Source organism: Mauremys reevesii, linkage group 3, assembly GCF_016161935.1.
Source record: "Mauremys reevesii isolate NIE-2019 linkage group 3, ASM1616193v1, whole genome shotgun sequence".
Lineage (NCBI taxonomy): Eukaryota > Metazoa > Chordata > Testudines > Geoemydidae > Mauremys > Mauremys reevesii.
In genome coordinates, this window is record NC_052625.1 from 202,707,752 (window position 1) to 202,720,237 (window position 12,486).

Sequence of the window (12,486 nt, forward strand, 5' to 3'; positions counted from 1 at the left end):
GCCCCCTGTTCTCCCCCAGCAGCGCTGGCTGATCTCTGTAGTATAGATGATACCTAGGATGTCTTGGAATCTACAAAATTACTGATGAACTGAATCCTAAATTATTCAGTATTATTGGTGTCCCTTGGCTACTGCTGCTTAAGCTGAGCAGTATTATCTCATTGCTTTCTTGTGCTCCCAGGGTGTGTCTGTAGCTACCTCTTGTCTCTTTTTTTTATACTTAGATTGTGAGCTCTTTGTGGCAGGGACCATCTTTGTGTCGTGTTTGTACAGCGCCTAGCGCAGTGGGATCCTTCTTCATGACTTGGGCCCCCATGTGCTACCACAGTGGAAATAACCATCAAAAATGTCAGGAGGAACTTGAGGGCAGGCAGCTCTAGGGGAGCGTTTTTGGTGCCCTCCACTGCAAAACGTAGGCGAGGTTTCTGCCTGTCACCAGAACCTTTCAGAAAACAGCAGAGCTGCAAGCGATTTTAGTCTGATGCGAACAGGAGAGGGGAATGAGACTAATGGGTTAAGGTGAAAACCAGTGGTTTGTTGTAATGTATTCCTTTCATATCTCCGAGGTAGGCTTCTCGAGATGAAGCGCTAAAGAGCTGCATTTAATGAAATTTTGCATTTAAGCCCATTAACTTAAGTGCTTGGCTGGGATGCAGTGACACTTTGACTGGAAGAATTCTGTATATGCCACCCTGAAAAAGGTGAGCAGGCGCTTTAGTTGATACTTCTACTTTAGCTGAGACACCCAAGAATGCCTGATGACTCCAAACTAGGGAAGGAAAAGGCTTGCGCACAGTCGAGATGGCAGTGGTGCCTCATTCTGTCAGCTAATCCTTTTGAATAATAGGCTTGGAACTGGCATATGAAACTATTTTGCTAAAGTGGGAGGATTCCACAACCCAGTTAAAGGATTAGATTTGAAAGCCAGCATATTACCCCTAAGTATATGAATTAGTTAGGAGTGGAAAGAACATCTCTCATGCTGTTCAGTATTAAGAGCTTCTGGCTCTGCCACACGCTGCTTGAGAGACCTTGGGCAGGTCACTTCTCTTCTCTATGCCTTGGTTCTCCCCTGTAAAATGGAGATGATGATGCATCCCACATCCATGTTTTTTTTCATGGTAAATTCGGCAGCCCTTGTAAAACGCTTTGAGATCTTCAGTCAGCAGACGCTATGGAGATGTTTTAAGTATTACTGGTATGACAATAACTCCTCAAGGCACTAACCTGGCACTGAGGCTTCATTGTGCTAGACGTTCGCATAGTGAGAGTCTGTGCTCCAGAGAGCTTACAGTCTAGATAGACCAGGCAGTAGGCAAAGGGTGGGAGGAAGGAAGTTTGATATTCTGTACTTGACACATAAGGAAGTGGGACCCAGAAAGATGAAGTGACTTGCTCAAGGTCACACGGGGAGTCTGTGGCAAAGCCAGGAATGTTCATTGTTCATGTCTTCTGGGTTGCAGTCCCGCACTGTAAACACAAGTTCATCAACAAGGTCTTAAATCCAATGTTCCTCTCCAAGGACAAACTATTTCTGTTTTCTAGTGGTGAAGTCCCAAAAGCACTGAGATGGCACATACCATAAGGCTGGTTTTCATAGAATCACAGAAATGCAGGCCTCGTCCATCCCCCCGCACTAAGGCAGGATCCACGTTTCCAGAGGTGCCCCAGTGCCCACCTAAATTTTGTGAAAGAATCCTACCTATGTGCACAAAAGGGGTTCTTTAGAGTATGTCTGCCCTGCAATAAAACACCCGCAGCTGGCCCATGTCAGCAGGCTCGGGCTGCAGGGCTATAAAATTGCAGTGTAGACATTCGGGCTCGGACTGCAGCCTGGGCTCTGGGACCCCGGGAGTCTACAGCCCAAGCCTGAGTTACTTGCCATAGGCCAGCGACAGGTAGTTTATTTGAATGTAGACATACCGGTAGTGTGCAGATACTTGTTTTGGTGCCCAAGTGTCTCTGTGGGGGTGTGGCTGTTTGTGATGCACTGCCAGCGTGCATGTTGCGGTACAGAATATGTAAGAGAGAAGCTCCTTTCCCCCCAAAGGAGCTGATAGTCCAAGAAGGCAAACAGATTACCCTTTGGGAGTTTTTTGTGCATAGGTAGTAGCCCTGCTTAGAGAGGTGGATCAAGATTGGCAAGCTGCTGTCCTGAGGCGGAGAGACTGGAAGAACCAGGTGATTGGGTGGGAGCCTGCATTTGAGGCGTGTGATGTGGCGAGGTAGAATGCAAGGCGTGCATGTACCTGCACGGTGGCTTTTTCTGGGAACTAGGCCCAACAGGTCCTAGAGCGTATGAAGGTTAATCTTTTCTCCTTCCATGTTGTTTTGAAATTGAAGATAGTTACTTAAAAGGCATAGCCTGATCTCTTCCATGCTTTCTGTGCTTAGAGAGGGCTTTGTTTCTGGAGGTGGGTCTGCCTGTCACAAGCTATCAGGAGGGGAAGGCGATCTGAGTTTTTTACTGAGTCACCCGCAACGGGACTACAGTGAACTGTGATACATCAGTTCCACATGTCATGTCGTTGCATCCGAGTGGTGGGAGCCATTGTCTAGAATGCAGGCAAGAATCAGTATTGTCTTATCATTGATCCTAGATTATTATTATTAATTTATTATTTGTATTCAAGTCGCGCCTAAAGGTTCCAACCAAGATCTGACACCAGTTGTGCCAGGTGCTGTACAAACCATAGTAAGAGACAGTACCTCCCAGATAAACTGCTATTGAAATACAAGACAGACAAAGGGTGGTGGGGGCAATAGAGGCACGGATGTTAAATGCTAGATTAGTGACAGAACTGGGAACAGAACCCAGGTCTCTTGAGTCCCGGTCCTGTGCTCTATCCACTGGAATATGCTGAGTCTCCTAAGTATGCCACTGCAGAGGTCCCCAACGCAGTGCCCGCGGACGCCATGGTGCCTGCGGGGGCATCTAAATGTGCCCGCGTCCTGGCCGGCGATGGAGCATCCGCCGAAATGCCACCGAATTTCAGCAGCATTTCGGCGGCGACGCTTCTCGATGATGCCGCTTGTCACCGACAAGTGACGTCATCGAGAGGCGTCGCCGCCGAAATGCCGCAGAAATTTGGCAGCATTTCGGTGGGTGCTCCACCGCTGCCACGGTTCTTCGTCTGGCACCCACCAGACGAAAAGGTTGAGGACCACTGTGCCACTGATTATGAATGAATGTTGAGCAACTGGCAATTCCTTGTCTGCTCCTCCTAAAAAAAAAATTGTCTTACAGGTGAGATTTGAGTTAAGAGAACTAAGCAGGAAAATATTTGCTCAGAGGATCCTATAAAAAATCTATAATGATGAGAGTATGGGAATATGTGTATGTGAAAGAACACATTTGTAAGTTTCTGGAATGTGGTTTGAACGTGCTCTTCATTCATATCATTAGATCTAAGCACAAGTGAATCACAGTGTTAATCTGATGCTTGTGGTAAATGTTGGGTTGAATTAGACACTTCCCCAAAAAAACTGTAAATGCAATTTAGCTTTTGCTTACAGACAAGTCATGGAAACAATCCTCTGTTCAGTGCCAGAATAGCGTGGAGATGAATATCGGAGCAGAGAGCATAACAGGTTACAAGCATCTGTATGGTGAGAATGTCAGTGTTACTCAGTGGAGATGTGTTAGACTGTGGAATAGTCTCCTAAGGAAGTGGCGGAAGTCCCATAGCTTGGGAATTTTACAAGAGATGGAACAAAACTAGAAAATATGCTGTAGGGAAGGATCCTCCATTGGCTCCTAGAGATGGATTGGGTGGGCCAAATCGGTTTCTTCTATCTATTCATCCATCTGTGCTAGCCAAAGCTGAGACTGGACAACAGGATGGGTCATTTGATAAATTGCCCTGTTCTGTTCATTCCCTTGAAAGCATCTTGCACCAGCCTCTGTTGGAAGACAGGATACTGGGGTGGATGGATCATTGGTCTGATCCAATGTGGCCATTCTTATGTTCTTATCTATAGAGGTATTTTTATGGGGCTGGCTACAATAGCAGTTGAGCATCTCAAGTATGTATAGCTGGATCTCCTCACAAAGGAGTATGTGTCAGAGCCAGGAATTAACCTAGGTCTCCCAAGTTCCAGTCCAATTCCTTACCCACAAGGCCATACTTCTAGGGCTATTGTCTGATTCGCACTCCAGCATTTTTCAGAACTCAGGCTTGATCCTGCCAGACTGCTGTATTCAGGACTCCCACTGAAGTCAATGGGAGCTCTGCACACAGAAGGGTTGCAGGATCAAGCCTTTGCTGAGGATGCTGATCTTTAGGTTCTGTGGGAAAAGTAGGCTTCCCTATCAGTGGAGCGAGCACAGTACACAGAGTACAGTGGAGTTGGTCTAGGGAGTTTTGCTTTGTTTAAAGTAGCCATAGAAAAATACCTTGTTACTATGCATGTCTGTTCCTAAGGAGGCTGATCCTGTTCCTTCCACTGCCAGCACTGCATGGGATTGGGCCCTAGGTTTTTTCTGAGCTATATCTGCTTAGTTGCCTGGCAAAAGCAAGTATTTTTACTCCTGCCTGCACTGCAGAGCCAGCCTAACTGCGGAGAGGCAGGCTGTATCCTATTGTGCCTTGCACATCATCCACCAGATTGCCAGCTGAATCCTGATCCCAGGATCTTTCTCGTTGCTGACGGTTGGTGATGATGCAGAAAGAACACAGCTTTGTTTTCAGCTATCAGGCAGAGTTTGCAACTCTGGCACTTGGGGGGAATCTTGCAAATGGTGCAAATTTGATAGAAGAGTCACTGAGGAAGGGATTGTGACACCAGAGAGATGCTGTGTTCAGAGTTGTTTTCTGATAGCCGCAGGGAGTTCTTTGAATTAGTAGCTATTCATAAATTGGAATGAGCAACAGTAAATTGTGCTGGTGAAGGAGGCATGCGTGTCTGTAGCTTGCCCTTCCAAATGATTTGTCCCCCTGATGTTCCAAGACTCCCAGTCTCTCTCTTGCTTCTCATGCAGCTGTCGATTTCCCCCACCATTAAAAAAAATTGTCCTTTTATTCTTTCCATTGAAATGTAGCAGGTGATGCTCTGATTGAGTCCAAATGAGTCCCAGAATCCTTAGTGCAAGTTCCAAAGAAGATGCGCAGCAACCAATGTCTAGTGATTGTGATGCACACGGGAGGATGTGAATTCTCTGACTTCCATCAGGAAGAACTACAAGAGCAAAGACACTCCCTGCCCCCAAAAGCTTACAATCTACAATGTCCCTTTCTTCCATTTGCTAAATAGCACCAGAAGAACAAAGCAATCCTATTGCTAAGTAGAGTACAGCTGTCCCTTCTAGGTATTACTGTCTTGGACAAGGCCAGTGTCCCGCTCTTGCTTCTGTTGCATGAAAAATTATTCCACCCTAAGCAAAACTTGAGATCTATTTAGGGATTTTACTTACACAAGAGCTATTCAAAGTTTTTTGTAGCTCACGGTTTTTCTGGACTATTGATACACTCTGGAAACTCACCACGTACAAGGGGTTTGAACTATTTTAGTTGGTTCTTTATTAAATGGGCTAAGAGTGCAGGAACGGGGCAAGGGGTAGAGAATAGGTTTTGGATGCCTGTCTGGAGTGTCCCATTTGTAACCAAGTTCTTTGTCACGAGACTGTATTACAGCTGTATGCTGTGTGAACAACTGAGGGAACCAGAATTATGAAGGGTGAGATGTCTGTTCCATAAAGCCCTCATCCCACTCCTTATGGGGATTATAGATGGTGGATTTGGGAAGGACCTCCTAGGATACCTAGTTAGTCCCATGTCTGGGGTAGGTCTCTGTACTAAACTCTTATGTCTTTAATCTGGTCTATTCTTGAATGTTTCTGATAAGTATCCCACCATTCTGAGTCCCTAGCAAATGAATCCGACAACTGATCCTTGCTGTTGGAAACGTGTGTGTGGCTAATTTGCCATTTGTCTATTTTGAGACACTTCTGCTTTTCTGAATATCGTCGGTCTCTCTGTACTTTCCATCTATACAGTCCTTTCTAACTGGGCGTGGGCCGTGTCCCACCAGCTGCTTTGACACCAAGCTCTGACACCCAGTGACACCAGCCCTCCCTGGGGAGCATTCAGGCTTTAAGGATCAGACCTGTAGATAAGGTGCGACTGACTGACTGACTTCTTCCCAACTTGGAATCGTCCCATGTCTCACCCCTCTGTTTGCCCCTTCACTGGCTTCCCTTGGCCCTCTGCCTTACGTGAGAGCTCCTTGTGCCCTCTTCAAAGCCCTGCCAGTCTAGCTCCCACCTGCCTCTCTGTTCTCTTCTCTGTTGCTCACAAGCCACATAACTAGCCATCCTCGTAGTTTCATACTCCTGATCCTGGTAGTTCCCTATGCCTGGAACATCCCCTCCCTGACTATGGAGCTAAAGCTTATGTGGCCTCCATCACTGTAGTGTCTGAGCACCTCACCATCATTTGCAGTATTTATCCCCACAACTCCCCTGTGAAGTAGGGAGGTGCAATTATCCACACGTGGCACTGGTCATGCAGGGAGTATGAGGCAGTGCCAAGAATTGAATCCAGCGCTCCTGATTCCAGTCCGGTGCCTTAACCACAAAATAATCCTTCTGCTCTGTGTCCATACTCTCCTCTTTCGAACCTCTACTCAAAACTCACTTCCTTCCCAAGGCCAATCAGCTCCTGACTCAGCCACAGGGGTGGTGAAGAGTGTGCCAGGGGAGAGTAACCAAAGAAACCTGAAACCACCTCACTTTCGTGGCTGACTTACTGTAGTCACGTGCCTTGTCACATTCCACCCCCCCACACACCCCATTTGTCTGATAATAGAAGATAAACTTTTTGGGGTAAGGCTGATGTCTGATTATTGGCTTGTAGAGCAGCCAGCACCCTTTGAGTCTAGTTCAGTAATGAGGTTTGCTACCCAGTTTTTTAACTGAGCCATAGTACTCAAAAGAAAACTCACACACAGCTCTGACTTTTCTCTCTCTCATGCAGGGCTATGTCGAGAACTTTACTAAAACCTAGTGGCCTGATTTCTAGAGGTGCTGGGTACCTGCAGCTCCCATTCAACTCAGCCCCAGGCACTCAGCACTTCTGCAAATCAGGCCACCTATACATCATAGCTACGTCTTTGTCTACTGGACCTGTGCTGCTTGTGTCAAAGCAGGCTATCTGGTTTCTTCCGGCACAGTCTGTTCTTTGTGAACTCCTGCTGCCAATTGCTCATCAAGATGTTGTCAGATCTTACAGATCAGTTATTTGAGCTCGTACTAAGGCTGAGCTGACTAGTCCTTTTTCAAAAGCTTGATGTTTTTCAGTCTTCCTCTTTAAAATATGTGTGAGACGTTGCTCAATTTCCTCTGAACCCAGGGAGGAGAAAATGGTGATCTAGCTAATACAGACATTTTACTACAAAGGTGTTTTCTTTTCTCACATTGCTTCTCCATCTATACAGTGAAAGGGGCACCCATCAAAATACAGAAGTCACTTCAGTGCTTTCAGTTTGTTGCTTCACTGGGACAATGGATATTAAACAATAGTCAATGTTTTGTTGCTAATCAGTAGCTTTTCAGTGGTTAAAAAGATGGTTTTTTTCAACTAAAACATGTCCTTTCCCTTACTACAGAGAAAACAGCTGATGATGACGTCCAGAAGTCTGACATCTCATCCAGCAGCCAAGGAGTGATCGAAAAGGAATCTCTGGGACCTCTTCTCCTGGAAGTAGGTGCTCTGTTGCAATCAGTAACACCACTAGTCTTTTCGTATTTGAAATCTGAGGTTGTTCTAATGAATCTCTGACCAAGAAAGTAAAATACAGAATAGTAGGAAAACACAGTCCCAATCAGGTTGTTCCAAGGCTAAATTATCCCTTGCTAAAGCTGCAGGTAACCCACGTTAGTCCCCCCAGTTCAGCATATCCTTTAAGCATGGGAATCCTAGTCCTATCAGCAACGCACTTGAGCGCATGCTTAAGTCCCATTGAAATTAAAGCAACTGAAGCATGTGCTTAAGTGCTTTGCATGAATCAGAGCTATAGTGAGCAACGTCTTAATACCGGTATAAAGGTGCCCTGCCCACCTCTGTGTAGTTATTTCATTCTTTCCACTTAGCCTGAGCGTTGTTGTGGGGGGACGCAGTATGACTGAGGAGCCATCATTCAGCTGAGCGAGTGGAAAGCAGTCTGCTTTGGGAGAAAACTTAACTTTCAACCACACTGATCTAAGTCAGGGGCTAGACTGATTGTCTTGTTAACTGCCGGGGTGCTGAAGACTTGCTAGCCCTTTCAGGCACCAGGGCTCTTAGATATGTGCTAGTAAACTTCCTCCTCCCAGCTAAGGCATGAGAAAACAAGAGTTAAAGGCAGGAAGAATGAATACTGAGTCCAAAGCAGTGAATTGGAGTGGGCCATTAAAATGCAACAGCATCAAATAGTCTCATTTTGAGGGCATCAGGAGCGATCAGATCATTTAGTTTGACCTTCTATACATCACATGCAGTAATCGCCACCCAGCTGCTTCCACGCCAACTCCAACAACCAGAATTAGACATGAGTATTACAGCCTTCAGGAGGCTAAACTGTTGTGTGCCATGGCAGAGAACAGAAGGGACCTGTTGGGTTTAGTGTGTGGGTGCTAGTGGCCAGGGATAGACAGGAGGTCAGTCTAGATCAGTGGTTTTCAACTTGTGGTCCACTATGTCTAAGATTTCCAAAGGGGTCTGCACCTCCATTCAAAAATTTTTAGGTGTCCGCAAATGAATAAAGGTTGAAAACCACTGGCCTAATGGTCTCTTCTGACCGTAAACTCTGACTATGACCCACGGGATATCCCACAGTGATCCTAGCGAATGACCTACGCCTTGTGCTGCAGAGGAAGGTGAGGGCTGTGCTAACTAGAAATATGAAATATGGTGAAGTGTGATGGTACGGGACTGACAAAAAACTCTTTTCTTGGCATGAAGTGGATGCAATTGCCAAAGTGGTTCTGATGTTTTTACTAATTGATAAAAAGACATATTGGCTTCTGTAAAGGGCTGACAGTGCTAAATCATGATTGCCTGTGTCTGCGTACTAGCAGGAGAATCTGGGACAGAAGGAGCACTTGTATAGCAAATGAAGCTACCAAGGAATAATCAAAGGTTCACTACAGACAAAATTAATGCCTCGGTGAGGAGGTATTTGAACTGTAGGGAAGGATCTGATTTGTAAAGAGAATGAAAGCCATCTGCCTGAAACACGTGGCCAGAACTAACTGGGAGTTGACTGCTCAGCAAAGGAGGTGCTGTCTAAAGAAGCAAACAAGCAGAAGTGGCATTAGAGGGAAAGCAGCATTGGACAATGGAAACAGTGAGTGGGAAGAGTAAAAAAAGAGAGGCAAGATTGTCCTGAGAGAGGTGGCAATTCCTCAAGAGTAATATAGAGCTTGGGCTACACTAAGAGAGTTGTGCATCCTGCTAGAGCAATGGAGGATTGAACTCTGGAACCGGAAGAAGCCAGAGGAGGTGACTTCCCAGGAGTATTGACATCTGGGCTGTCTATTTGTTGGCACTTAGAGTAACCTAAGAGGCATCAATAAATTTGCAGCATACCCAAAATTTTATAGAGCAACCCCTGGAAAGTCACCCCTGGATATAGCTCTCATAAATTGGAAATCAGGGGTCAGTTGAAGACCCTAGTACAGTTTAAGAACACTTTTATTCCAAAGCTGCTAGGCCTAGCCAATAGCTCTCTATAGGGGTTGAAAAAATGGGGTGCTTATATGGGATGGGGAATTAATTAGATCAGCTTGTCCATGACTGAGAATATGGCTTCATGCTCAGAGTTTAGCATTAATAGGTCATTTCTGCAGGGAATTAAAACAAAGGTGTGTTGTGGCTCTGTTAAGTTCTGCTTTGTGAAGAACTCATTATACGCAGTGTGCTAAAAATATCTAACAGTTATGCAGACAGAAGGATAGTTTTGTAACTTGAGATCCCATATAACCAACCTGCAAAACACACTAATAGATGGGTAAATTGCTCTGGGTACAAAGCCGCCTCCTGACACCAGACCTCCAGCATCATTAATTTGGTAATTTACACTGACCCTAGCCAATGCATGTTGAGATCACTGAGGCTACATGCTGTTGTTTAAATGTGTCATCAACCTAAGTCAAAACACATAGTTATCTCTGGTTTCCAGAGCCAATGTGAGATTGTATTTGTGTTCTAACCCTGGGGGCCTTTAACGTTCACTTAGGTCTGGCTCCCACACAGTGCAGCTATGGAGTGTTGCAAGGATAAAAGCAAGGTGATGAGCGGGACCAAGAGAGCAGGGAATCTTTTTGCTGCATTAATCTGCCAGGTTACACCTGCCTAGTAGCAGGTTTGAGGCCTAAGAGGGGAAGCATGTAACTAATCCCTCATTAACCAAAGGATCCTTGCACTTCAACCCAGGTCTTCCCAGACACACCCTTTCGTCTCTCATATCCTACTGTACCTTGTGTTCTTGTGATTAAGAGAGCAGGTATTCAGAGGGCTTGAGGGCTTCAGCGTGGAGGATGATGCCTAAAGTGGAACCTTACATGTGCCCCTACCTATCTGCCATTTGCACTTGGGCTGGCGTGCAGCAGTTATGGTGCACCACATAAGGGTTTGCAGGATCAAGTCTTTAATACTTAGGGAGATGCCTGGATGTGTAGCTTGAATTTCTTTTCAATGTATTCAGCACATTGGTGTCCCGCACCCCCATCAGGAGCTAAGTGTCACCTGTCCTGCAGCACTAGGGTTTGCAAGTGGGGGGGATGCTCATGCTGTTAGCCGCTCACAGAGAGGTTTTGCTAGTAAGGTGAGGGTAGGGGCTGTGGCTGCACTAGGGGATGAGGAGTGCTAGATATTCCTGCCACAGGGCTGTAGCAAAGCAAATTCCTCCCCTCCTGTCCTCAAACTACTCCCTTTAGAGGTGTTAGGGCCTTTCCTGCCTCCAGGCACTGCTGTTCATGTTGGAGAGGAGGAAAGACGCATTCTCTCCAACCCAGCAGAGTTTAGGCTTATGAAATCTATTAATGGGACTTTTTTTTTATAGAGACCTTTACAAACCTTAACTAATGCCTATAGCCCACTCTGTGAGGTAGCTGAATGTTGCAACCTCTGTTTTACACATGGGGAAACAGAGGCACGGGGCATTGTGAGCACATATTAGTTAATTTTTGTGAAGCACTCTGGAAACACTTCCCATCTGTGCTCAGTAGTTATTAGTATTATTAATGGTGCTCCCAATAAATGATCTCACCGAGGAATGGCTTCAGATCCTGCTTATGTTGAGGCAACTATGAAGAGTTTAGTTTTCTGTCACAACTGACCATGAGAAGCAGTTTTTGGTTCCAGTAGGTTCCTAAACAACATTCAGATTCAGCTGTTTGAAAATGTTCCTGAGGTGACTCCCACCTCCACCTGCTTGTCCTTTGCTGTTTCCTTTAACTCTTGGGATAAGAGAGCTTGCTGCTCAGAAGGATCTAAATCCTTAAGTGCTTGTCCGCTATTAAAGTCATTAAGAGTTGCAGGCACTCAGCTACGGTAGTGATGAGGGCCATGGAAGTACCAAGATAGGCTGTGCATCAGGATTTGTACCCGTGGGGCCATCTGCATGCTATCTTTCAATTTCCATTCTATATTAATGGCCACACTCCCTGTCTGTCATCTCACAAACCTTTTGCTGCATTTCTAGACCTTCCGAGCTTAGTACCAGATCAATTGCTACTTACCTAGACTTCTTCCATTAAGGAGCTAACTTGCTACTGTGCAACATCTTCACTAGAAGACAGCACCAGTGTAGGTTTTAAATGTTTATATTCCTAATCTTCTCCATAGAAAGTAATGCTTGGGCTAGTCCCTAGCTTAATTAGTGGCACCTTAGTGGGTCGTCTTTGTGTTCTAGGATTGTCTTGGGGCTAAAGTGCAAGGACTAGGAGTCAACAGACCTGGGTTGTAATTTCCCACTTTGCTATGGATGGCCTTCCTGGACCCCTTTGGGCAAATCTCTCTGTAATTCTGTTTTCCTGTGAGGGATAATACGATTTCCCTGCCTCACAAACAATTAGCTCATTAATGTTTGTTAAAGCACGTTTACAGCCTCAAACGGAAGGGGCTACAGAGAGACAGATTATTTATTTGTTAGGTTTTCTGCTGTTTGGGACCAGAACCATCCCTCATTATGGTTCACAAGCTCCACAATCAGCAGTGCTGATACACCAAGTATTTGTAAACCCCAGAGTAGCATTTGCTCAGTGTTGCTAAGTTAGGAGTGGGTTCTGTTACCCCACGTGAGTTTTAGTTCAGTAGCCTCTTCCTTCTGCAAAGCACCCTGGAGTACTGTGTGCAGAGAGCACTAGTTAGAAACCTTGTCTTGCACTTTCCTGCAGGGCTTGGGTCCAAGGCCCCCCTGCTTTCTTAGTTTCCCTCAAAAAAAAATTGAGTGTTTTATTGGCCTCTGATTAGGATGCTCACAAGAGAGGCAGGGGCTCCTCTCCTT

At 45.7% G+C, this 12,486-nt stretch overlaps 1 protein-coding gene across 12 annotated transcripts in view; it reads left to right on the forward strand.

The window, feature by feature from the left end:
- Positions 1-12,486, forward strand: part of NCOA1 (nuclear receptor coactivator 1) — a 334,422-nt gene that overhangs the window by 250,531 nt on the left and 71,405 nt on the right. For all 12 annotated transcript variants that reach the window (XM_039530434.1, XM_039530433.1, XM_039530438.1 and 9 more), the window contains one exon: positions 7,606-7,700. In XM_039530434.1, coding sequence (XP_039386368.1) covers positions 7,606-7,700 — 95 coding nt within the window. The remainder of the gene's footprint in view (positions 1-7,605; positions 7,701-12,486) is intronic.